The following is a 26733-nucleotide window of genomic DNA, read 5'->3' as shown; positions in this document are numbered from 1 at the left end:
GCACTGCTCCAATTTGGAATTCCTGCCCATTGTCGTCCGTTTTCCCCAAGCTCTTATAACAACCTTTGCCCAGTAACCAAGAAACGTGTCAACTATTATGTCTTACAACTTTGACAATCGTGCTGTGTGTTGCCGTCCTCATGACGTTTTGAGCAATTGGGCCTACTGTGCTCAGAAACTGTTTAGGTGTGTGTCATGATGGTTGACTAATGGACTATAGCTTAATTAAATATGCATTTACACCACTGAATCATATAATTGGTGTTAATATTCAAAGCAAACTTGCCTGTCCTCCTTAGCTGGTGAGAAAGTGAATCCTCACCATAGTCCCGACCTAAGTGACTCGGCGGCAGAGCGCGCAGCTCGCAATTTGAAGGTCATTAGTTCAAATCCTGGTTGGGCATGGTTGACTCAAGCCATCCACGGTCGATAAAGTAGGTACCACTTTGTGGTGAAGTCAACCGGGGTTGTTTTATAGAGAGCTCCCCCCACCCCCCCCCTCTGCTATAGAAATGTGGAATATCCACCATGAGTACAGGGCTGTAAACGAGAGAAGAACACCAATGCCTCAGACTCATTTGAGTCTTTGGGACTCAGCATGCGATTTGCGTCGTGGTGATCAATGTGTGGTGTGCGTGTGCAGGGAAGGGGTGCCGGTCGCGCAGAGCTTCTCATCACGACCCCCAGAGTGAACCAGCTCCCAGTGATGGATGTCTCCGCGACAGATTTTGGGAAAAGTGATCAGCGATTTGGATTTGAACTTGGCCCGGTTTGCTTTAAGGGCTAACTAAAAAAAAGGTGACAATACTGACACTACACACATTAAACATTTCTGTCACGTCACGCGCACACGCTAAGCAACGCTATCTCCACGGTCGTCATTTACGCACGACGTGCACCAACATGCTCACGTAACATTGGTTTTGCATCACGTGTGTACATAACTGGAAGGTACCTTGCGGCAACCCACCTCAACCTAATCAGATCAAGACTTAGTCCAATGAGCCATGATTTGGAACGAGAAGCGCGTGTTATAAAGTACCCACGCACCACACCAGGATGCATACGCAAGAACGCATGAACATTGACACTCGCATTCGAGAAAACACCTGGGCACGGTAAACATGCTCATGTCTGTGGTGCACACCGACGTTTTAGAAAATAAACCACACAGACCACCTATGTACATTCACCTACCCACCCAGGTGCATACATGCAATCTTACATTCATAGCCCGTACCGATGAATATGTGTAGTTTAAATGTGCACAAATGTATATAAGCGTATGTAAGTGTGGTTTATCAGACAATATAGATGGACACTCAAAACAGACATGTGCTTGCATACACGACCCAGTGAATCCCAGAGGGTATAAGCTACGGACAGCCCGTCATCTCAATCGTACGCCGTTGCTTCAGCGACTTCCCCGATTGGCGCATTGTGCACGTAGTGGCCATGCGGAGGCAGTGTCGGAGATGTCACGGCACCAACGCTGCAGTCTCCTACAACACAGTGAACGTTCATAATCCACAACGCCCACGCAGTAGGCAATCGCGACACATTGAGAGCCTCCTCTGAGATTATTTATTTTGATTTGCTGCACGTGATTTGCAATTGTGGTAGATGGCAAGAAAGATGCTGCCTTGGGACACTGCCATGCTCGGGATGCACGTCACACTGCCCTTAACTTCCCGACATTGTTTTCTGAATCGCATTTTATTTGCAATAGCATTCAGAACCTATAATGAGTTAAAGGCTTCCATACATTTCCACGATTAAACATTAGCTCTCCCACTGCATTTTGCGCAAGGTTCATATTGATGCATTCTAGCTTGTGCTGAATCAAGTTCTTTCTCCTACAATGATAGCAAATATCAATTAAAACTTTGTAAAACAGAGCACTAGCTTTGAAACAGCACCTTGATTCATAAGTATGTTGGTGCCACGCACAGTGTGAACAAAGGGACATAAACATGTGAGTTCCGGTCAATATTTTGCATTGAGCCTGGGTTAAAATGAATGTTTTAAATGTTTTATGCCCCAACATTTGTTATGGAGTGGCTGTTTTGATTAAGAAAAGAAACGCCTCAACAATAAGTGAACCTTATAAGTAACAAGTTCAAAACTCGTTTAGCTGGTGGTCACATCTGAAGTGTCCGTTAAATGTTATGGTTTGGCATGCATAGCACGACAATCGAATCGTGTTTAAGCACAGCTCTAACAGTCTCTTAATCTCGTTCATTACATTTTATGACGATATTTTACAACTCGACTCGTTCGTTAAAATGTGATATGGCTCTATGTGTAATGTATTGGTAACAAATTCATCTTTCACTGCTGAATCACTTTTACGAAAGCCTTATTGACTAAGAGACTGTCTTTGGCAGTAAAGTGCTCGTGATGGTTATTACTCAACTCTGGTACGGCCATTTTTGTGCCAGCATTACGCATCACTCACGACTATCATTACGAGTGCATGAGGGATAACACTTGACTGGAATACATCACTCCAATCTGTGTAGAATCCCATCTTTAGCCCTGTTGCTTTTGGAAACAAAATTGCCCTATCTAATATCATTCACCTACAGAGTCAATCTTAACACGAAGTTATGGTCACTGAAACTGCGCAACAGCTTAAGTGAATTGCGAGCGATCCCAATGTAATTCTGAAGGCCTGTCAGTGATCCTTCTAAGTAGGCATGGGTTTATATGTTAACTGGTACACTCTAAATGGACAGGCAAACAAATAATGATCACCTCCATTGACACTGTCTTATGAACCGAGACATATATATATACACTTTGGGCAGTGACTCCACATTCCGAGCAAGAAAAGAAAATGCAAGTTCATGTTCAAGTTTGTTTTTGTTTAACCAGGTCAGAAGTCAAGAGTCCAGGATAGAAGAGCCTTATTTTCAAGAGTGACCTGGGTCACCAATGACAAGAGCAATACCATTCAAGCAAAGTACATCGGTTAAGCCAATACTGTAAAGTCAGAGCAAAAACAATTGCATGTAAAATCAGACGAAAAACAACTACATGTGAGATTGGAGCAAAAACAACCGATGATTGAAATGGTTAAATAGTGTAGCTCCTATTACCTGAACAGTGTCTCCATCGAACCAGCCACTCGGACTTAAGTGAATCCAGAGTGGAATACATCCATGACTTGCCTGCACACTGAATGAGACTCGCTGGCATTCACGATAACCCATCTCAGTAGAATTTAACGAGCATCTGTTATATAAAATTGCAGTCGGATTTTTCTGTTAACTTTCAGTTCCGTTTGTCTCCCGACATTTAAACGTTGGCTACTGTTTGCTTTGAAATTGGAAGGGCATTTGTATTGCAGCTCCATTCAAATCATGGCAGTTTTTATTGCATCCTTGTTCACAACAAGGTACAAACTGAAATCGGAATGTGCATTGTTTGTGTATAAGGGGCAACATCAAACGCCGTAGTCTCCCCGTGCTCAAGTACGCATTGAGCAGTGCTCATTTCCTTTGGCGATTTCTGAGCCAAAACGATGGGAATTCTATAGTTCTCTGGCGAGGAGCTGTCTCTGTACTAAGCGGTGGTGCCGACCTAGTGGTGCTCGTTTAATCAACGCACTGGGGATGTGAGTCAGTTAAAATCGCAGTCTTAATATTGGGAACAATGAACGCTGACCCAACCGAGTGTGACTCTTTTAACACCTTTTCATGAGGCAATGCTGTGACGGTGATACTGTTCCTCGCCTGTACATACGCTCACTGTGAGATTGTACATGCACACGTGTGTCGTATGATTAAACATATTAATTTCTTCACTCGCTGTGGAAACGAAATGGCTACATCGCGATGGGATGGATTTTCTGTGAAAAAGTAACTTTTTCTCCATGTGGGGCCAGCACAGGGAAATAATTAAATATGTTGTATTCTCATCAACATAAAGTTATATGTTTTGAAATGTGATATGCGTGGTTGCCAAGGCAATACAATTTAACAAATATATTCTTTCCTCCAGAAAAGGTCCAAGACCCCTCTGACTACTGTGGATATCATGTTATCATTCCTCACGGTTATTAAGTGCGACATCTCTCCACACATGACAATGAAAAACTACAGGCCTGAACAGAAATCCCGTGACAACTGTGGTGGATTGGAAGACTCTTGGATTTTTTAAAAGTGTTTTTAACGGTCATAGTTTCATGCACACACACATACACACGCACGCACACACTCTCGTTATATATATTTAAGTGTAATATTCAAGGGCGAGTGAATTATGAGCGATAGATCATTAAGCATGGCAATCGGCTATGACGCTACTTTTGTCTTAAGTGAGAACAAATTGAAAAGAAAATTATGCACAAGCTCGAAGAGACATCGGCCCCTTGTCAAGAGATATTTACTTGATGGCGTGGCGGAGATAATGGCTACAAGGACATTAGTGACGGCTCTAACATGGCAATGTTACGTGCAGTTCCGTGACATGTCCTCGCACGCATCACTAGTATGTTACAGGCATGTTTTTGCAATTTAAATTCTTTTTAAAAGAGCTGTGTATACTTTGTATATTTTTACTTTGGCGCTTTGTAATGTCTGACAATGCATCGCTGTTATTACAGATCATTACTGGATTTGTATACCGTAGAATACGTCCCATTGTTTCCTCATGAATCGACGATTCTATTTCCCATTTTAGCCAGGAGAAATGTACCATGTTTTGTCACTTCAAATGAAACGCCCGCAGTGTGTGTCTGGCCAAGCTGCCCGTCCAGCCAAGTCACGTGGTGAACCGCCCGCGTGAGTGGGCTGCTCGGCTCGGCACCGTTCCGGCCGCGTGGTCGAGTTGGTGGTGCTCGTTTCAGTTTGGCGATTGGCTGTGAACAACACTTTACAAAAGCCCCGGTTCATGGGGGCAGGAGTCAATATGTTGCATTATGCTTATAAACAGGTAAATGTAGAAACACCCATTCAACAACTAGTATTGATATAGTAATGGATATGCAATGTGCTAATGCATGTTTGATATTGGTGCTCTGCTTTGAATTGAAGATCATGGTTCACTAAAGAATAAATGTTTTTAAAACACACTCTAGCACACAAAACTTGAATATACATATTTGAAATTATGTATACATCTATAGTCGTACATTTTTTTGTTTACCTCAATATTTACACGGTTTATGACAAATTAACTGAAATGAAAATAAGTTTTAAGGTTGGCTGGCGTGACACGTTTAATAATAACAAATTGTCATAATGCAAGGCAGGGTTTTTATTACATCTTAATCTGATCTGCACTTGTTCTCGGCGTATTTCACAATTTACGCTTATGCACGAGGAACTTGGGTGCCAATGATCTGGAAGAGGTAATAATTGCTCCTCAGCCGACCGTGTTCAGGGGGACAGAATGAAGCGTAGGTGCTATAAAAGTATACACTGCTCTTAAAAAAAATGAAAAGGCAGGATTCCTGCCGTTGAGAAAATATGCAAAAACGGCACACGTTTCACGGCGTGGGAGAAAGTGAATCTATTATTATTGTTGTTTATACAATGAAATTACAAAGTGTTGAATTTAACCATTGCCTGTACTAATGTATGTTTGTTTTTATGTTAATGTTTTGAAAATGTTTATTGGAAAATAAAGTTTTTCTGGTTATTTTTTTTATTTAAATGATATATTTATATCGACAAAAATGTTGGAATATGTGGATTTAAAATTAAGGCTCACCGAGTCGAGCAAGCGGCTCGCAACCTGAAGGTTATGAGATGAAACCTTTTTGGGGGTTGACCCAGCCCGTAATCCCTCCGATTAGCGAAATAAGTTCAACATGCATACACACAAATGAATACCGTGTTGTGGAGAAATAAGTAGTCTTGTGGAAACGCTCGTCCCCACCATAGGAGTGAAGAATTTCCACCACTGGCACAGGGCTGAATATTGGATTCATGAAATGGCCTCAAATGTTGGTTACAAGTTAAAATTGTGAAAAACATGCTCAAAATTGCCAATGATGAACTTTACTATGGCGATATTGATAACGCTTACAAAAAAAAACCCATTCGTTTATCCCAAAGATCAATATTTTTCAGGAGAAACCTACAATCATGTGTTGTGTGGTGGAGAGCTAATGTACATTGGTGAGCACACTGCAGTACACACCCAGCGACATGAGTATATGAACCGATACTGGCCCTCTCCTCGGTAAACTCAGCCTAAAATGAGTACTTCCTACACTGCGTAAACGGCCTAAGTCGCCGCATGTTACATTTGAAAGGGAATCCACACGAAACGATCCTTGATTATGGGAATTTGTTAATTTCTCTCCCGTTCGCGCGTGCACTCAGAAGTGCACTCAGAAGTCGTCCCTCTCAAAAAGAACCCTGGCTCACGACACGCTCCACGTGTCATCTTCGCTCCCCGTGTTCCTTCACCTCCTTGAAGGTTATCCTCACAATCCCGTCCCTTCTTCATTATCCGCCCCTAATCGTCCTACACTTAGCTTCATTCCCCCGTGCTCTACCACCTTGAACCCCTTGGCCAGGGGTCGGCAACAAAAAAAGAAATGTACTTTTCGAATTCGGTAAAACAAACCATTTCAAGAGCCGCAATGCAAGTGGTGAATACGAGACGGCGTGGTCCTCGATGCATAACGTCACAAAGCAGTCCTCAAAGAGCCGCATGGGGCTGCGGAGCCGCAGGTTTTTCGAGCTCTGCCCTTTGCCCATGTATACGACAGGCGGCGTCGTTTATTTCACTGAGGTGCCCCTCCGGCGACCTGTACACACAGCCCAATGTCACGGTGCAGCAGCCCTGCGATCGCTCGCCGACGGGCCTCTTGTTCAACGGAGCTCGAGAGGGCATTCGGCCTCCTCTTCAATGCTGCCGCGGGATGTGTTGGAAGGAAGTGGAGGCACCCACGATTTATCCCACCACACGCGACCTGCCCGATCGACTGTGGCATACTCGATTGGATGCCAGATTTGCCTATCGATTGAGCTGTCGAATCGAACTTTAGGTCTCTGCGTCGCCAGGTCGGTGTACTCACCACTAACACCGCGGCAATTAGTCTTTCAAGCGAAAAAGAATTTGAAAACGTTGAGTGGCAAACCAATAACCGGTTTGACCGGATCTTCCATGCGGTTACCGGTGATGCGGAACACACATTATTGTTATCAAACCTGGATAACCACCTAAGGGCAGTTGGTGGTTTCTGTGAGGGCAGATGTTCGAGGTAGGCTGCATGTCTCCTGTGAGGCAGCTACTGCTGCTGCTGATACTGCTGCTGCAGCTGCTGCTTCTGCAGCTGCTGCTGCAGATACTGCTGCTGCTGCAGCTGCTGCTGCTGCTGCAGCTGCTGCTGCTGCTACTGCTGCTGCTGCAGCTACTGCTGCTGCTGCTACTGCTGCTGCAGCTGCTGCTGCTTCTGCAGCTGCTGCTGCTGCTACTGCTGCTGCTGCAGCTGCTGCTGCAGCTACTGCTGCAGCTACTGCTGCTGCAGCTACTGTGGGATCCGACGGGGAGCAGAGAGCGTGGAGCGAGGAGCGGTGGCCTCACTGTGCTGACCACGTCTTGATGTGAACCTTATGGCATGACCCCGGGGGTCGCCATACTGTTGGATGTGCCAGTAAATACCGTCACTCTACTGCAATGGTAGAGTTCCAATGGTAAACACTCCACGCATGTTGAGGCTCGGTCCACCTGCCTACCAAACTTGAATCTCATTCACACTGCTCTATCCCACCCACTCACAATATACTGTAGGTCACAACACTCACCCCCTCACTCACCACACTGCAGGTCACAACACTCACCCCCTCACTCACCACACTGCAGGTCACAACACTCACCCCCTCACTCACCACACTGCAGGTGGCAACACTCACCCCCTCACTCACCACACTGCAGGTCACAACACTCACCCCCTCACTCACCACACTGCAGGTGGCAACACTCACCCCCTCACTCACCACACTGCAGGTGGCAACACTCACCCCTCACTCACCACACTCCAGATGGCAAACACTCACCCCTCACTCACCCCCTCACTCACCACACTGCAGGTGGCAACACTCACCCCTCACTCACCACACTCCAGATGGCAAACACTCACCCCTCACTCACCCCATCACTCACCACACTCCAGGTGGCAACACTCACCCCCTCACTCACCACACTGCAGATGGCAACACTCACCCCCTCACTCACCACACTGCAGATGGCAACACTCACCCCCTCACTCACCACACTGCAGATGGCAAACACTCACCCCTCACTCACCCCCTCACTCACCACACTGCAGGTGACAACACTCACCCCATCACTCACCACACTCCAGGTGGCAACACTCACCCCCTCACTCACCACACTGCAGATGGCAACACTCACCCCCTCACTCACCACACTGCAGATGGCAACACTCACTGCCTCACTCACCACACTGCAGATGGCAACACTCACCCCCTCACTCACCACACTGCAGGTGACAACACTCACCCCCTCACTCACCACACTGCAGGTGACAACACTCACCCCCTCACTCACCACACTGCAGATGACAACACTCACCCCCTCACTCACCACACTGCAGATGGCAACACTCACCCCCTCACTCACCACACTGCAGATGACAACACTCACCCCCTCACTCACCACACTGCAGATGGCTACACTCACCCCCTCACTCACCACACTGCAGATGGCAACACTCACGCCCTCACTCACCACACTGCAGATGGCAAACACTCACCCCTCACTCACCCCCTCACTCACCACACTGCAGGTGACAACACTCACCCCATCACTCACCACACTCCAGGTGGCAACACTCACCCCCTCACTCACCACACTGCAGGTGGCAACACTCACCCCTCACTCACCACACTCCAGATGGCAAACACTCACCCCTCACTCACCCCCTCACTCACCACACTGCAGGTGGCAACACTCACCCCTCACTCACCACACTCCAGATGGCAAACACTCACCCCTCACTCACCCCATCACTCACCACACTCCAGGTGGCAACACTCACCCCCTCACTCACCACACTGCAGATGGCAACACTCACCCCCTCACTCACCACACTGCAGATGGCAACACTCACCCCCTCACTCACCACACTGCAGATGACAACACTCACCCCCTCACTCACCACACTGCAGATGGCAAACACTCACCCCTCACTCACCCCCTCACTCACCACACTGCAGGTGACAACACTCACCCCATCACTCACCACACTCCAGGTGGCAACACTCACCCCCTCACTCACCACACTGCAGATGGCAACACTCACCCCCTCACTCACCACACTGCAGATGGCAACACTCACTGCCTCACTCACCACACTGCAGATGGCAACACTCACCCCCTCACTCACCACACTGCAGGTGACAACACTCACCCCCTCACTCACCACACTGCAGGTGACAACACTCACCCCCTCACTCACCACACTGCAGATGACAACACTCACCCCCTCACTCACCACACTGCAGATGGCAACACTCACCCCCTCACTCACCACACTGCAGATGACAACACTCACCCCCTCACTCACCACACTGCAGATGGCTACACTCACCCCCTCACTCACCACACTGCAGATGGCAACACTCACGCCCTCACTCACCACACTGCAGATGGCTACACTCACCCCCTCACTCACCACACTGCAGACGGCAACACTCACCCCCTCACTCACCACACTGCAGATGGCTACACTCACCCCCTCACTCACCACACTGCAGGTGACAACACTCACCCCCTCACTCACCACACTGCAGGTGACAACACTCACCCCCTCACTCACCACACTGCAGATGACAACACTCACCCCCTCACTCACCACACTGCAGATGGCAACACTCACCCCCTCACTCACCACACTGCAGATGACAACACTCACCCCCTCACTCACCACACTGCAGATGGCTACACTCACCCCCTCACTCACCACACTGCAGATGGCAACACTCACGCCCTCACTCACCACACTGCAGATGGCTACACTCACCCCCTCACTCACCACACTGCAGATGGCAACACTCACGCCCTCACTCACCACACTGCAGATGGCTACACTCACCCCCTCACTCACCACACTGCAGATGGCAACACTCACCCCCTCACTCACCACACTGCAGATGGCTACACTCACCCCCTCACTCACCACACTGCAGACGGCAACACTCACGCCCTCACTCACCACACTGCAGATGGCAACACTCACGCCCTCACTCACCACACTGCAGATGACAACACTCACCACACTGCAGATGGCAACACTCACCCCCTCACTCACCACACTGCAGATGACAACACTCACCCCCTCACTCACCACACTGCAGATGGCTACACTCACCCCCTCACTCACCACACTGCAGATGGCAACACTCACGCCCTCACTCACCACACTGCAGATGGCAACACTCACGCCCTCACTCACCACACTGCAGATGGCAACACTCACCCCCTCACTCACCACACTGCAGATGACAACACTCACCCCCTCACTCACCACACTGCAGATGGCTACACTCACCCCCTCACTCACCACACTGCAGATGACAACACTCACCCCCTCAATCACCACACTGCAGATGGCTACACTCACCCCCTCACTCACCACACTGCAGGTGGCAACACTCACCCCCTCACTCACCACACTGCAGGTGGCAACACTCACCCCCTCACTCACCACACTCCAGATGGCAACACTCACCCCCTCACTCACCACACTGCAGGTGGCAACACTCACCCCCTCACTCACCACACTGCAGATGGCAACACTCACCCCCTCACTCACCACACTGCAGGTGACAACACTCTCCCCCTCACTCACCACACTGCAGATGGCAACACTCACCCCCTCACTCACCACACTGCAGATGACAACACTCACCCCCTCACTCACCACACTGCAGATGGCAACACTCACCCCCTCACTCACCACACTGTAGATGGCAACACTCACGCCCTCACTCACCACACTGCAGATGGCAACACTCACGCCCTCACTCACCACACTGCAGATGGCAACACTCACCCCCTCACTCACCACACTGCAGATGGCAACACTCACGCCCTCACTCACCACACTGCAGATGACAACACTCACCCCCTCACTCACCACACTGCAGATGGCAACACTCACGCCCTCACTCACCACACTGCAGATGACAACGCTCACCCCCTCACTCACCACACTGCAGATGGCAACACTCACGCCCTCACTCACCACACTGCAGATGGCAACACTCACCACACTGCAGGTGGAAACACTCACCCCCTCACTCACCACACTGCAGATGGCTACACTCACACCCTCACTCACCACACTGCAGGTGGCAACACTCACGCCCTCACTCACCACACTGCAGATGGCTACACTCACCCCCTCACTCACCACACTGCAGGTGGCAACACTCACCCCCTCACTCACCCCCTCACTCACCACACTGCAGATGGCAACACTCACCCCCTCACTCACCACACTGCAGGTGGAAACACTCACCCCTCACTCACCTCTCTTCCGTCTCTTTTTCCTAGCAACAACAACAAAAACAACCTTTCCTAATCAAACATCAGCGTTACACTCTCGACTGTGACAACCATGGCAGTGCTGTCTGTTGCTGGCCGCTTCACGTTTTGTACCTGTGCTCAGCACCTGTGTGTGGGGGGGGGTGTTGTTTATTCCATTTGAATTGAACGGCTGCGACGACTTAGGGGGGCGAGCGGAGATCGTTGCCGCACTTCGCGCCGGGGGGTCGTCGCCGCCACGTGGCCCGCCGCGCGGGGATTTCCAAGTTTCCTCCTCCGGCCGCTCCCTCGTCCACTCGGTAACTCGGTCCGTCGCAGCACGAGCGAGCGTCTTCTGAGACATCTCCCCCCCCCCGTCTTCCCCAGGTGAGTTCTGCCGAGTTCTGTTGAAGTCAAGCGGTCCAGGTTTTTGCTGGCCACTAAAGCGGTCATTTTTCCATCAAAGTGTCGTTTTGTGTGCAACTTGAAGACGCCGGTCTCGTACCGTCTGGCATTTGCGCCTGAGGCTGGGTGAGTGTCGAAAGCGGTCCAGAGTGTGGGGCTTGTGTTAGGGCCAAGGGCGTCGGCAAGTAAAATAACGAGGCATGTTTTTTTTAATTCGGTGTAAAAAAAAAGTTTTTTAAGAGCCGCAATGCACCGTGGTGAATATGAGACGGCCCATTAATGATTAACGTCACTAAGCAGTCCTTAAGGGTTGCCGACCCCCTGTGTTAGACAAATGCAGTTTAAAGTATTCACTCTCCGAGGAGGCCGTGTGGCTGATGGGATGTGTAAAAACAATATTTTATGTGGAGGAACAGATATGGGAAGGAGGCGAGTAGTGTGCGTCATGTCGTCGGTTTACCCGTGGTATCCACAAATACGCTGATGATTATTCCGTGTTCACTCGCGACGGGGGATCGCAGCCTCGCACACAAAAACAAATGTCTTAAGTGAAGTTTCACTTCGCAAACCAAGTTGCAAGAGCCACACGAGTGTTTAGAACTCCGAGCGGTGGAAGTTGCACGCTGTTAAGGGCAGGGGACAGTCTCTCCGTAGGACAACCACGTATTTATCACTCTTTGGTTCTTTCGGTAAAGTCACGTAGATAGAAAATAATCAAATTAAAATAAAAAAAAGTTATAAACATTTGTATTTTCTATCTACGTGACTTTAACGAAAGAACCAAATAATATGAATTCCTGCAGTCACGGAAGTTTTAAGTCAAAAGGACAACCACGGTTGACTTTCCCACACAGTTGTGCGGTCATGTCCCGGTTTACGTCTCCCCCTTTTACGTCGTTTCGCAAATACGTCGTCACCTTATTATTTTCCGCCACCTGACGTGCGTCGCCTCAACTCCATCTGTCCATTCTTGTTACTGCAAGATCCCACCGTGTCCACCCAGTGCTCGCTGAGTCGTCATGGCTTCTGGTTGCCGAACGAATACATTATACGGTCTCACTCATGACACACAAAGTGCTTGCCACAAATGATGATCTCGTCAGGGAGCATAAATCATCACGCAATCTCTGGTCATCCTTGCAGCGGCTTTTGGCTAACCAGAGATTAAGTGAAAAGTTATTTCACTTGTGAATGCTGAAGTTTCTTTGTTGTTAGCCTTGTAAAAATAATTTATATTTTCTTTAACTTGGGTTTCCTTTTGAAAATTTTACTGGGGGCCTCACAGTACCTGTAGCCCAGGGACTACAGGTACTGTGAGGGGATAACGCTCTCTCGTACAGATAGGACAGGATATTGGCCTACATTTGTCGTACTGCCTTTTCATGACAATTATATATTTTTTATTTTACCAGGTAAGGCCCACTGAGCTATGTAGCTCTTTTTCAGAAGCGACTTGGCCACAAATAATAGCTCAACGAAGTGGCTTATCACGTGCAAATTTACGGCAGCCAAATGCTCTAAACACGTGTTTCTAAATGTGGACGGAAAAGCCGTAAGACCCAGAAAAAAATTCCATGCAACCATAGGGAGAACACGCAAACTCCAAATATACAAGCGTCAGTGTCTGGATTGAACCCATTACCTCCTGTATACCATGCGAGGTAGTTAACATATCGCCAACAATGGCGTCCTAAGCCAGAGGGTATGGCACCTCGATGCCCTTGGAAAGGGAGTTTGGCAAGAAAATTGACATCCACAAACCCTTACCTCCACCAGTCCTGGCATGTGCCTTCAAACTCACGTTTGTTTTTTTCCAATACAACTCTTATTATTTAATACAGCATAGGGTGATGTTTCTGTGTGTAATCCCAAATTCAGTGATTTTCAGATCATTTGTAAGCATTGGGAAGTCTTGGCCAATGGAAATTACGTTGAATGATGTTTTTTATATTTGAGCAAACCGGAAAACCCAGAGGAAACCCATACAGAACAAGGAGAGAACATACTCTGAAAGGCACCCTGATCAAGAATCAAACCCAGGGCTCCCTTGCTGTAAGGCACAGTGAGTGTTACCACCATGCCACCCCACGCCGCCAATTGTTGTCACTGGGTTGATTGTCTCGTGTGGGCCTGTCGGCTACAATAATTCATAATCGAGGTTTTTGTATTAGATCTCGTGAATATAAATGTGTTGTTAAACCCGCCACCACCCGACACAGCCGATTAATAAGGTTTGTCACATAAACAAAGCATGCCAAATAGTTAATAGTTCAGCACAGCAGTGTGTTGGAGAGTAAATCCATAACAGCTACAATTCCAGTCCGACTGCATAGGATACAATCAGTCAATATCAGTTCTGGGGAAACAGGCTAGAGCGTTCCTGGGCCTCGCCAGCATAACTTGGAAAATTGCAGTGGGGCAAACGCTCAATGCGAGGTACTGTGTGTTGCTTGTGATTTCAGTGTGACGAGTTTATCTTGACTTCTGGAAGTTGTCAAGGTGAAGCCTGCCACGATGCAACTGCTGCTGTTCGCCACGCTGCTCACCCTGACGCAGGCCCTGAGCGTGCAGCAGCTCCAGTGGGACACCTGGAAGAGCACGTACGGTACGAACGTTCATAACACATCGTCACCACGGGACATGTCTAAATAAATTGACGCTCTTACTATTGTGGTGCTTTGCACGTAAATTTATGAAGAATAATGTACAGCCCATTGTCAATCCGCTGCTGGATGTAGGCCTCACCCCTTGTCAATCATGGGGGTTTTATAAGTTAGGGTTTATTTTTCACTTGTAATAACTCTTTTGTTGTTTGTGCCTTTTGTTTTGGTGACATTTATGTATTCATAAATTTTGGATTTTGGTAGGTCGTGGGGTTTTCATTAACCGAGTAGTGGCTGTGTGTGGGATTTGGTCCTCATGTACAGCGTTGTGGGATGCTATTTACATGAACGATGCTTTATAAAATGAAAATATTATTAGTTATGGTTTGTGGAAGGGGTTAGGTTTAGGGTAGAGAGATTATGGTTCAAGGTTATATGTTGGAATTTTTGGTGAGGGGCCATCGCTTGAAGGGTTATGATTTAGGGTTGGGATTAGCTTTAAGTTGGGGGGCAATCATACAGAATACAATTTATATTTATATAGCAACATCTGTAAGCAACAGAAACTCCAAATGCTTCACAGGAAACACTCATAGGTATTTGCATGTGAACACAAATAGATCTTAAGTTTTGGCCCATATCTGTGGGGATAGTAGTCTTGGCCTTCTCCAATATTCCTCTTTTCAGCATTCAGCAACTCCGGATGTTACAATCACAAAGCTTTATTTTTGCAAATTACTTCATTTGGATTACACACGCAGCAGCAATCATCGCCCCCTACTGGCAGTGGGCTAATACCCGCTTGCGGGCCAGGTACCGAGTTAGCTTGTGCCACAACAAGCACCAGCTGCCAATGTGTATAGGAGGGCATAGTTTCAATAACAAATCGCTTTCGCTATTATTATGATTGTTATGTTGCTAGGCAAGCACTACGAGAGTGAGCAGGAGGATGCCCACCGCCGCGACGTGTTTGAGCACAACCTGAAGCGCGTACTGCAACACAACCTACTGGCCGACGAGGGCAACGTCTCATTCCGTCTTGGCATCAACAAGTATTCCGACCTGGTACATACATAGCATAAATGTATCGTTAATCGAAAATGTATCGTTAATAGAAACAATGGGACCTCATGGGAGGTGGATCATTAATCGAAATCTCGTTAATCGATGGCATCGTAGTCCAAAGGACCACTGTACAGTGGTACTCCGGAGAATCGAACTTAATTAGTTCCAGAAGGCCATTCGAATACCGAATTAATTTTCCCCATAAGAATTAATGTAAATTACATGAATTGGTTCCAGACACAAGAAATATCTCATTATAAACCATTTTTACACGAAGTTTACAGTAATTACATTCAGAAAATCATTTAAAAAAACAAGAAACGCAATAAATAAATGGAATAAATGAATAAATACATGGAATAAATGAACATTGAACTTTACTTTACCTGTAGTAAGGAGAGTTGATGGCTTGAGTGGAAAGTGGTGAGGAGGAGGAGGTGGTGGTGTTATTGTTTGGAAGGGGAGTCCCCTTTGTCTGGGCAAGTGTCATGCACGCTGGCCATGCGCGTCTCAGCCGTACAGGTTCTTTCAAGTCGCGATTGCCCGTTCGACCTCCGAATTTCGTTCGGTTTCCGGGGCAATATTTTTTCCGGAAATATCGTTCGAACACCGATTTGTTCGAGTCCTGGTGCGTTCGATCTCCGAGGTTCTATTGTATATATAAAAGTGGAGGTTGGAAGTATGTGGGCCTGTAATCTCAGCTCTGCCTCCAGTCTCTGGAGTCCAGTATTGAAAACTGGAAACCTGTCAATCCTCACTCTTAGTATCCCCTCTATCTCTCTGGTTCTCTATTTAGGTGCTCTAAAAGAAGGACGAAACGTCGTGTATTTTTTTCGACTTTACATCCACCGTGGTTTTGACGAATGTGAGTCTTTTTGTTAATCTGTAAAGGTATGAGCGAACAAAATGCATAACTGCACGGACGGTGGAACAGTGGAAACGCTCGAACCTCATAGCAAGAAAGGCCTGGGTTCAATTCCCAACTCGGGTGCCTCTCTGTGGGGAAGTATTTACGTTCTCCCCCTGTTCGGCGTGGGTTTCCTCTGGGTTCTCCAGTTTCCTCCTCCTCCCACAGCTAAAACAACATCAACTGTTGAAGGTATTGGCCAAACATCCCAATGCTGATAGATTATCTGCAAACAGCAGCAACATTACCTTCTGCTGCTAAAAACTCAAAAGGACAAGTGTGGCTTCCCTGTGCAAAGAAGTGAAAATAAATTAAATAGAATAGATTGTACAGATGTCTGGTATAAACGTTGCCTATACTTGCCTAATCTAGTCACATTCCTTTCCTAAAGTTACATTGTATCCTTTACATATTAAGCATTTTTATTGCAATTTAACTTTTCACTTAACCTTATTCAAATTGTACTGTAGTATTGAATAGTAAAATAAAGTCTACATTTGTTGAATAAAAATGTAAAAAACCCAATATGATGTTCTTGATGTAACCCAGGTCAAAGTTGCAAAAGTTGCAAAAGCGGCGATGCCGTTTCATGCGCCACATTGGGTTCATTTCCTCTCCTAGTTAACTGAAGAAGAAAACAGCGAAAATGTCGATGGTACAGCTGCTGCCTAAAAGCCACAATTAAAGATTCTCCGTAATGGGAAGGGGGCAATGCCATTTCCTACAGATGGTTTAAACTGAGTTCGAAGAGTTTAAGCCATTATTTTTTATCCACGTTAAACATGTCACTTTAATCCATCTGCATTGCAGTTTTTTTCTTTACCATGTGCCACTTCTTTCAGATACGAAATATACATGCTTGGTCTGAAACAGCCGCTGGACACTTTTGTTGCACTTAGTATAAATACAGTTTAGAGGAAAGTACTTCTTCAGAACTGTTGACTTTGACCATATTGATTGCAAATAATAATGTTCGTATAATTATCATGTTTGAGACTACATAATTAGAGCAGAAAAATACAAATCATAATTTGGTCTGGCAAGGCGATAGACCCTTACCAAGTCTTTTCCCAGCAATATTAGAATATATATGCAAACATTGGACGAGAGAAATGATGACATACACATTGGCCATCTGGAGTCTCATATTTTACAAATATTCGCGTCTCATATGATTTAAAACTAAAACATGTTTAATCTATTTTCAGTCAATTGAAAACCATGTGCAGGAAGTGTTATTTCCCTTCATATGAGGAAATGGTGATGTCCTCTTTTTGGCACGTGTGTTACTGACTGTACCTTTGCATTAAGCATGCAGAATCTGGCCACACGGCCCAGTAGATGGTAATGACGTCCTTAAAGTGAATGTTATGTAACCAGTAAAGCAGTGGAGAACAGCAAATCAGACTAGGTGTTTTCTGATTGGGCAAGTAGGTGTACGCCCCGCGTGTGGTGGAGTTTAAGGGATGTGAGGATGGGAGGCGTGGAGGGAGCTGGCCGTGAGACATTGCCTTGTTCTGTCAGGGCCTTAAAATAGTCGTGGCAGACAGTATACATAAATATCTGTAACTAGGGGAGACGAGCTGTTCTGGTGCGGCAGAGCCGCAGGTTTTTGTGACCCATACCTCAACAGATAGAGATGAATGAGTTCCCCAGCTACAGTAATACTTCATGGAGACCGAATGAATGTGGGGAGAGTCCAGTTTTGGAATTGTCCGGTATTCAAATAATTAAATATTATATAATGTAATCACGCAGGTTAAATTACTTGTGGGAAAGCCACCAGTCGCTGTTATATGGCTAGATTTGCCCCTGCCATGGGAATGTGTAATTTCCACCACTGGCTCAGGACTGTGAACATGAGAAGAGTACTGTCTCATTGCTCATTTGAGCAGGAAATCGCTTTGACTGTTGACTTATAAATAAATACATTGCAAGTAAGTTTTACATTGTGTCTTTTGTACAGGAACTGCATGAATACCATGAGAAAGTTGTCGGCCGTTTCTGGAATCTGAGAAATGAGACTCGCAGGAGAGGGGCCCCATTCCCACTCCGGAGCATGGACAATCTCCCCGAGCAGGTGGACTGGAGACTCAAGGGCTACGTGACGCCCGTTAAAGAACAAGGGCTTTGTGGCTCCAGTTGGGCCTTTAGTGCGGTACGTTTATATACGATTCTCTCCTCTAACAGTTCACTGTTAATTGATGACCCAGCACTCACTGAATCCCTTCAGTCACTTGCTCATTGCTCATCAGTGGTCGGTCGTATCCTAATCACTCTTTTATCGCTACTGCCATGTATTTATGTTGAACTTCTTTTGCACCGTACGTAGCCAACCATGCTAATCGTAGGTGCGGGGGAAGGACAACAAACTAAACACAAAATGCAATTCCAAAGAAATTAGTTTTCAATCTCCATTGCAAAGTGCATAGCTCCGTTGGCTTCCTAATATCGGAAGGAAGAGCATTCTAGACAGCCCAGGAAGCGCATCTGAAAGCATGCGATGCCGTGACCGTCTTTGTTCGATGGCCACCTTAAATCCGTTGCGGCGGACATGGTCGGATCTTGCAGTACCCATCAAGACACGTGCCAGAGAATTTTGTACACGCTGCAACTTAGTAATGTTATTGCCAGACGTCCCATAGAGTAGTGAGTTGCAATAATCGAGTCTTATCGATACTATACCATGGTTACTACTGTTCTAGTCAACTTCACTCATTTATTCCTCCCCTAATGTTGAGGACCCAGTCAAACAGACTGACTGTTTCACCTTATTCACACTGTTGTCAACCACCACACTGCAGGTCACAACACTTCTCTTGCAGCTTCTTCCCTCGCACTTACAACGAGGGACACCAATGTGAATGAGGCGTATTGCCTCATATTGTGCACCTTCGATTCATCGATTGTGGAATGTTTTATTCTTGAGCTCTGTAATGCACAATTGGGAACCTATAATGTGCGTGTCTTTGTGCGTCACTCTCCTCACCTCTTCCACCCTTGGACCTCTGCAGACAGGCTCTCTGGAAGGACAACACTTTGCCGCAACGGGGAATCTTACATCGTTAAGCGAGCAACAACTGGTGGACTGCACCAAGAGCTACTACAACAACGGTTGCAATGGTGGACGATCAGAACGTGCCCTCCAGTACATAATTGACAATAATGGCATTGACTCAGAGTTGTCGTATCCATATGAGCATGCGGTAAGCTTTACTTGTCAATCCACCAGTCAACTGTGGGTGTTTTTATTTTTTTATATTTGCTATTTTACCCAGGAAAGCCTCACTAATTTTTTTCAGGAGAGTCCTACCAGATGTTATGCTGTAGGGAATGATTTTCCTACGTGTAAGCTCCACGTCAAGTTGAAGAACAACTCTCACAGCCGAATTTAGTAATTAGATATGATGCTTTGTGTGAAATTTCATCGATCATTATCAGGACATTATCGAGGAAGGTAGAGTAACAATCCAGGGAAGTTACCGGTGAGCTGAAACAATCACAATTGGTGTGTTAAATGCTTATTCGTGACAATTGAATTAATGTGGCTGTTGGGTGGTGGAGGATCTTAATCAAATGAAGCACCTGTTATTACCCAATATTTAGTATTGAATCGTAATATTATGTATGTTGAACTTCTTTCGTGCCGCACATAGCAAACTGCTAATTGAAGGTGCAGGGGAAGGACAAAAATCTAACCACACAAAGCAGTTCTAAAGAAATGAGTTTTCAATCAAGATTTGAAAGTGCATAACTCCAGTGGCTTCCTAATATCGTCAGGAAGAGCATTCCAGACAGCCCCAGAAGCGCATCTGAAAACGTGCGATGCAGTGACAATCTTTGTTGATTGGTTTAGCAGTACCCATCACAAGACGTGCCAAAGAATGTTGTACTTGCTGCAGCTTAGTAATGTTACGTCCCGTCTGTAGAGTAGCGAGTTGCAATAATTGAGCCTTATCGATACTACACTACACCCCACCGTGTTGGCTATGTCACGACTAAATACTGGTTGAATGTGTCGTAGAGCTCTGATATGAAAATTGCAGGACCTGACAATATTTTGCACGTGGTGATCAAACAACATTCTGGTTATAGATTTGAAGCTTTCGTGACTGCAAGGATTCATACTCTTAAGTTTTTTTTTCGGTAAAGTATATATATACAAGGTCGGGTCTCTTGGAATTTCTCTTTACTTGATACAGCAATCATGCTGTGACGGTTCCACCTGAAGACAGAAGCTTGTGTTGCCTCCGAAACGTCGTGATTTTTTATTTTACTTTTATTAATTTTATTTTTTTACCTACGTGACTTTACCGAAAAAACCTAAGAGTATAACATATTCTGGTCAAGCATGACACCGAGGCTCTTTGGATGAATGGAAAACTGTATCCTGAAGTCTGCGACCACCACACCTGATCCTCCCATAAATGTTTTCACCTGAGCGCGAGTGCCAACCAGCAGAACCTCCAAATTTCCTAGATTAAGCGACATCTTGTTTCGTGCAAACCACAGGTGCACCACTTGCGTGCTATCTTCGAGGTTCCAGAAGCTCTCCGTATCTAACTTTAACTTCACTGCAGTGTACAATTTTGTATCATTTGATGGAACTTGATGACATCGGCGATCAGAGAGATGTATATTTCCTGCGAAAACCTACGTGTCAATTAAATTTTTTTGTTTCAAAACTGGTGTAGATCAACAAAAGACTGACACAACCTGGTTAAGTCACAACGACACCAGAAGTATAGTCTGCTATATATCCTCACGAGGATAAATTAACTAGGCTTTGATTAATTACGCCTCAAGCTGAGATGTGAAACATTTGAAGAGTGGGCATTTTGAATATGAAGGGGTAGGAAAATCTACAGATGGACTGCTGTAACAAGAAACCACTCTTTATTCTCCTCCAGGATGGAAAGTGTCGATTCAAGCCTGCGAATGTCGCCACCAAGTGCAGTAGCTACCAATTTGTGGAGCCGTCCAGTAACGAAGAGGTCTTGCGCCAAGCCGTGGCATCTGTGGGACCAATTGCAATCGCAATGAATGCTGACCTGGACACCTTTAAGCACTACAAATCAGGTTTGCAATCATTGTAATGATAATTCCAATATATTAGTGAATTTGGTTATTTGCACCATTCCGATAGCACAAGGCTTTCATGAAGGAAGGCACCATGTTTCACAGACAGTGCAGTATTTTTACAGTAGAGGGCCATCTGCCTATGTGTAATCCTAAATAAGTCATTGCCATGTAATTTTCAAATTTGGACCATGATGCTTCTGCACACAATGGCCTACTCTTGCCAATTACGTCACGCGAGCTTTAACATCTACTGCGAGGCAAACGGCACGCACTGTGATTACTATAATTTTGCGAAGCTTCTCCACGGACATTTTCGTGCCTGACCCTGCCATGTTAATTTTAGATGTTATTTTGAACAATAGCGAAATATACAGGGCCCATCCTAACAGTTGTTTTAATGAGACTGAACACTTGTGATTTAAAGCAAAACTCTGGACACTTTCAGAGAAGCGGGACCAATTTTTGGAACAAAATTAGCAGACCTATTTACGAAATGTTTACAGGAAATTAATTATTTGAGTGATTAAATTACGCTTCAATCATTCGTGTATTCACAATGGTGATAAAATTGAGTTGAACAATTACAGACCTATTTGCCGCTTTTCACATGTTTATGATATTTTTGCACCAATCTGCCACCACTGAATTTGTCCTGTGTAGGGCTATTTAACGAACCATCCTGCGACAAGACCCCAAACCACGCCATGTTGGTGGTTGGATACGGCACCCTGAGTGGCAATGACTTCTGGATCGTCAAGAACAGGTTGTAAAAGTTATCTTCCCATGGAAGTTATATTTTAACATTATTTTATAATACTAAACTTTACATTGATCAACATTTCCCATTTATCATATCTTTAGTAGAATTCTGTAACCAAAAATATCTTTGTTAGAAGTAAAACAAATATTTGCATGAGAATAGGTTTTTCCCCTTTTATCTAGCAACAAAAAAACACCTTTTACAAGGAATCATGTCTGCATTTACCACAATACTTGTGGTCAGAATGCAAACAAAACATTCTATGAGAATATATGCATTGCCTTTTAAACTGATTGGTCCACACCAGAGACAGCTTTCCTTTGAACCTCGTCTCAAACGGTGTTAGACCAGATATTATCAGAGTATGTTTTTGTTTGCATTCTGACCACATATATTGTGGTTAATGCAGACATGATTCCTTATAAAATGTGTTTTTTTGTTGGCAGATAAAAAGGGGAAACACCTATTTTCATATGTTGGTACTGGCAAAGGAGGTCCCATAAACATTTGCATGTATGTTTATATCGAATGGGGCATATATAGTTCATGTCAACTTTTTGTTAAGTTTTTAAAATTGTGTTTTAGGAACACCACAGGTGTAAAATACAACCTCCAATTACAAGCCATTCAATCTTTATTTTGTCAAAACAGGGACCACATCCTAATGTGTTTGTAATGACCGAAATTAACAAGCATTCACTTCATGCCAATGTGCAGACAAATGGTGATTTAAAAGTAGGCCAAGGTCTCCAGTTGGTGGAAAGAGCCCTCCACAGTGATCGATTGGGAGGCAGGGTTTTTAAGTGATTTGAGGAAAATGTTTTAACGGGAAAAGGCGGGAAACAGGGTGGGACCCAGAGGCAATGGTTGGGAACCGTTAGAGGAGAAGGGCAGGGATTGGCTGGGTTGAAGAAAGGGGGCACGAGAAGGATAAAAGGAGAGAGCACGAGGGGAGGGGACGTTCGAGGGAAGGGACGAGCTTCAAGACTGATCACGATGCCCGGACCTGGTGTTTTATTGTATCTTAAGAAAAGAGGCTCCTAGTAGTCAGTCGTCCAAGTAATTTCATCTATTGTGCATTTCAATTACTGTTAACTTGATTGAGCCTCATGAAACATAGAACCTAATGAGAATGCACTGCATGCGTTTTGTTATTTCCCTGCATATGTGTGTGACGTTTGACAGCTGAGATCTCGCTCGAAATCAGTCAAGTAGTATATTTTCAACAGCCGCATAATGCTGTGTGGAAGCTACCTGCTCGATCACTCAATATGAACCAGTGGGTCTTCTAGGCCCTAGTTATGCACTTGCTTCCCATTGCTTGTGGAATGTGGATCCCTCGAAAGGATTATATGCACCAGTTTCAAAAATTTAGGCTAGTATGTCTACGATCCATCCTAGGTTTAACCAGACTTGATTGTGTAAGCTCACAGATCCTTGAAAGATCTGGATACAGTGCCATCAGTGACTTCCTCTGGCAAGCCAGGCTGCGTTGGCTGGGTCATGTAGCCCACGTGTCAAGCCACCACATGTCCAAGTAGATTCTGTTTGGCCGGATATATGAGACTAAATGGGCGCTGCATGGGCTAGAGAAGAGATGGACTTATGTCATATAGAAGGATGTGGAGCTCATTGGACTCGCCAATGACTAGTACCAACAGTATCAAGGTCGGCCACTGGAGGTTCGTGAAGGGTGCTACTGGGGAATTGGAGGCAGTCACCCTCCAGCAACAATCGAGGGCAGATGAGTGACGCTCACGACAATAAGCAAAGCAACGTGTGGCTAAAATGCTAAAAGTTGGCAGAGTAGAGAGCACAAATTGTGCATCTGCCAGCCATCTCAGTCAGTCAACCCGTGGAATCTGGGTCTGTTTCGTGTCCTCCTGCCAGTGGTCCTTCGACACTTCACATGGCGGAAAAATACACCTGGAAAGGCGCAAGCGCTGTAGTAACATCACTACCACTTCGTGGCGAATGGCAGTTGTGTGTGACCATGTGGGTTGGTGTATTTTTTAACATCTGTATGCACATGTGTGCATGTCTTTTTCTTTTAACAGCTGGGGGGAAGACTGGGGAGAGAAAGGCTACATATACATGATTAGAAACAAGGATAACCAGTGTGGAATCGCTTCTGTCGGTATCTACCCAATCATTTAAAACTCCACTGGCATTGGTGAAGGATTGGTAAAGATTACTAAGACAATGTCTGCGCTCTGTGCGTTCTATTGCCCCTGAAATCCTACGTAATTGTAATTACATACCAAACACAAATTAATGTGTTTATTTCTATCTGATCTATATTTGATTAACCACATTTGTCAGAGGTTGAATTATGATTGCTGCATTCAACACTACACTTGTGCCTTTGCAGTCACCCCTGCTTTGCTTGACTGTGTAACTGGAGATGTAAATGGTTTCTATTGTTTTAATGCATAGAATGGAATCTTTGATTTTCTTCACTGTATAATTATGTTTTACCTGAAGCACGATATTCACTGAATATATACAAATGTAATAGATACTATAGGAGAGTTGTCACTGGAACTAATGCTATTTTGCTTGCTATCGGCATATCATTTATGATATTTACAGTTACATTTAACTTAAAACGATTCTTTCATTTTCAGCATGTAACAATCACCCAGACTTCTGACCAGTGACACCTTGTAAAAAATTTAATTTTAAACCACAACGGTTAATTTTCACCAACAGTAATTAATTATCCCAAAACTTTTACCCTTAGCTGGCAGGATTTATTTCTTTGGATTATATATATCCACTACATTGACAATGGTGTTCAAACATCTTCCATCATTGATAAATCTTGAGGACAAAAATGCAACATAACCAACGTTCTGGGAAACATTTGACCATGTGAAATCATTAACCAATATAAAAACTCGAATGAATGTATAAATGACATGTTGTGACTTTCTCAATAAAGTGAAAATTTCGACACAACTGGTCAATGTGTTTCTGTCAGAGGCATGAATATATACGAAGTGCTACCAAAACAATTGCAGAACCTGAATGGTGATGGGGGACATCTAGCATAACTGCAAGCAATTAAAAACATCCAGTAAAATTACGTTTAATTTGCATTTACACGTAATTAACACACTCAGTAACTGAATAACGAAATTAGAATAAAATATTTTTAGAAAATAAAATGTTTAAAGAACACTACAGTACGATGTAATCCGAATTACCATCACTATAAATCATAATTGGATGGCTGAAGAGATTGAGGGGCTTGAAAAAAGTTGATTTATAAAATGAATGTATAAAAACATGAGTGTATTACTAGCAGTGCCCTTGGGGTAACTGAAGCGTCGAAGGGGATGGGTTCTCTCCCACGTGGTCTGGCTTTTTATATTTACGAAGTAGATGAAATGCGCTTTTAATTCTTTTAAATATATTTAACATACATGAATAGTGTCCAACATATCAATGATGAACGCTAAAGTTCATAGTGAAAAGCAACATGCCAATGTTGAACATACGCACATTCACTATGGCAGGATTTGTTTCTCTGTTCGATTCTTTACATGTTTTATTTTGAACATACATCAACCTTTTTAATATGTTAAATCACTTATTGATTCCTCAATTATCAACGTTACTTAACTGTTTAAATATATCATCAAGTATTGCATGTTAAATAAAAATTCTAGATTTTTTTTAATTAAAATTAAAATAATGTTTAACCAATGCCAGTTTAAAGTAATGTATATGTTTCACTTGATATCAAATTAATTTTTGATTGTTGGCAATCTGGTAATTTATGTTTGAATATTGAGGACAATCAAGAGGTATAAAATATGTCCAGTTATCATACCGGCAGTCCTCGACATAAGATGGGTTACGTTCCTAGGCCAGTCGTAAGTTGATTTGTTCGTATCTCAGAACTCAATAGTTGATTGTATAGTTCATATGATCAGCGCTATAAAATGCATTACGGTTCAACAAAAAAGGGAAGCAACGTATACACGTGTATACAAGGCGGTAACACTCAAAGTTGGGTACATTGATGCACTACTATCACCTGGCCACCTCGCCGAACAAGTCAATTGATAATTAATTTATATCTTTAGAATGAAACATAAGGTTCTGCATCAGCTTTTAAGACGTATAAAGAGAAAAGAAAGGGACTGATTGCTCAAAACATTTTTTTATTGCCAACTTAAATCAAACATTGCAATTCTCGAAATATTCACATCCGCCTAATATCACAAACCCATTATATATTTTTCTTAAAAGTTGACATTGTCAGCATGAGAAAACATGCATTTATACAAATGTTTCGTCAAACATGAGCGCTCCTTAATTGTGATGTCAAATATGTATGTAATGGCAACCAAATTGTAATGCTGGACTTCCAATTGAGACTAAACAGTCCC

The 26733-nt window shown here is 44.7% G+C and overlaps 2 protein-coding genes across 7 annotated transcripts in view; both read left to right on the top strand.

Moving 5' to 3' along the window:
• LOC144933216 (uncharacterized) overlaps window positions 1–4990 on the top strand; it is a 153591-nt gene extending 148601 nt beyond the window's left edge. For 4 of the 5 annotated variants that reach the window (XM_078857877.1, XM_078857875.1, XM_078857873.1 and 1 more), the window contains one exon: window positions 644–2004. In XM_078857877.1, the coding sequence (XP_078714003.1) occupies window positions 644–787 (144 nt within the window). In that variant the 3' untranslated portion in view covers window positions 788–2004. Of the gene's footprint in view, window positions 1–643; window positions 2005–2877 lie in introns of those variants that run through there. The other variant, XM_078857874.1, reaches the window with a different exon arrangement.
• A 6807-nt stretch (window positions 4991–11797) lies between these two features.
• Window positions 11798–25264, top strand: LOC144933214 (cathepsin L-like). 2 transcript variants are annotated; one of them, XM_078857870.1, is made up of 9 exons: window positions 11809–11898; window positions 13873–13978; window positions 14379–14521; window positions 15442–15584; window positions 18458–18649; window positions 19506–19697; window positions 21402–21570; window positions 22234–22336; window positions 24391–25264. In XM_078857870.1, exons 3-9 carry the CDS (start codon window positions 14431–14433, stop codon window positions 24488–24490), a joined length of 990 nt encoding a protein of 329 aa, XP_078713996.1. In that variant the 5' UTR covers window positions 11809–11898; window positions 13873–13978; window positions 14379–14430; the 3' UTR covers window positions 24491–25264. The 2 variants fall into 2 exon arrangements, with proteins under 2 accessions (XP_078713995.1, XP_078713996.1); XM_078857869.1 differs by lacking the exon at window positions 13873–13978 and having other exon boundaries at window positions 11798–11898.
• The last annotated feature ends 1469 nt before the right edge of the window (window positions 25265–26733 follow it).

Source organism: Lampetra fluviatilis, chromosome 6 (assembly GCF_964198595.1).
Source record: "Lampetra fluviatilis chromosome 6, kcLamFluv1.1, whole genome shotgun sequence".
Lineage (NCBI taxonomy): Eukaryota > Metazoa > Chordata > Hyperoartia > Petromyzontiformes > Petromyzontidae > Lampetra > Lampetra fluviatilis.
This window is presented reverse-complemented; position numbering and strand designations above follow the sequence as displayed.

Bases quoted from the DNA above. Each gene is read 5' to 3' on its own strand.
- LOC144933214 (XM_078857869.1), top strand. From the start codon at position 14,431: ATGCAACTGCTGCTGTTCGCCACGCTGCTCACCCTGACGCAGGCCCTG. The intron at 15,585-18,457 runs GTACATACATAG...TCTTTTGTACAG, and splicing joins TCAACAAGTATTCCGACCTG to GAACTGCATGAATACCATGA. The intron at 21,571-22,233 runs GTTTGCAATCAT...TGTCCTGTGTAG, and splicing joins CTTTAAGCACTACAAATCAG to GGCTATTTAACGAACCATCC.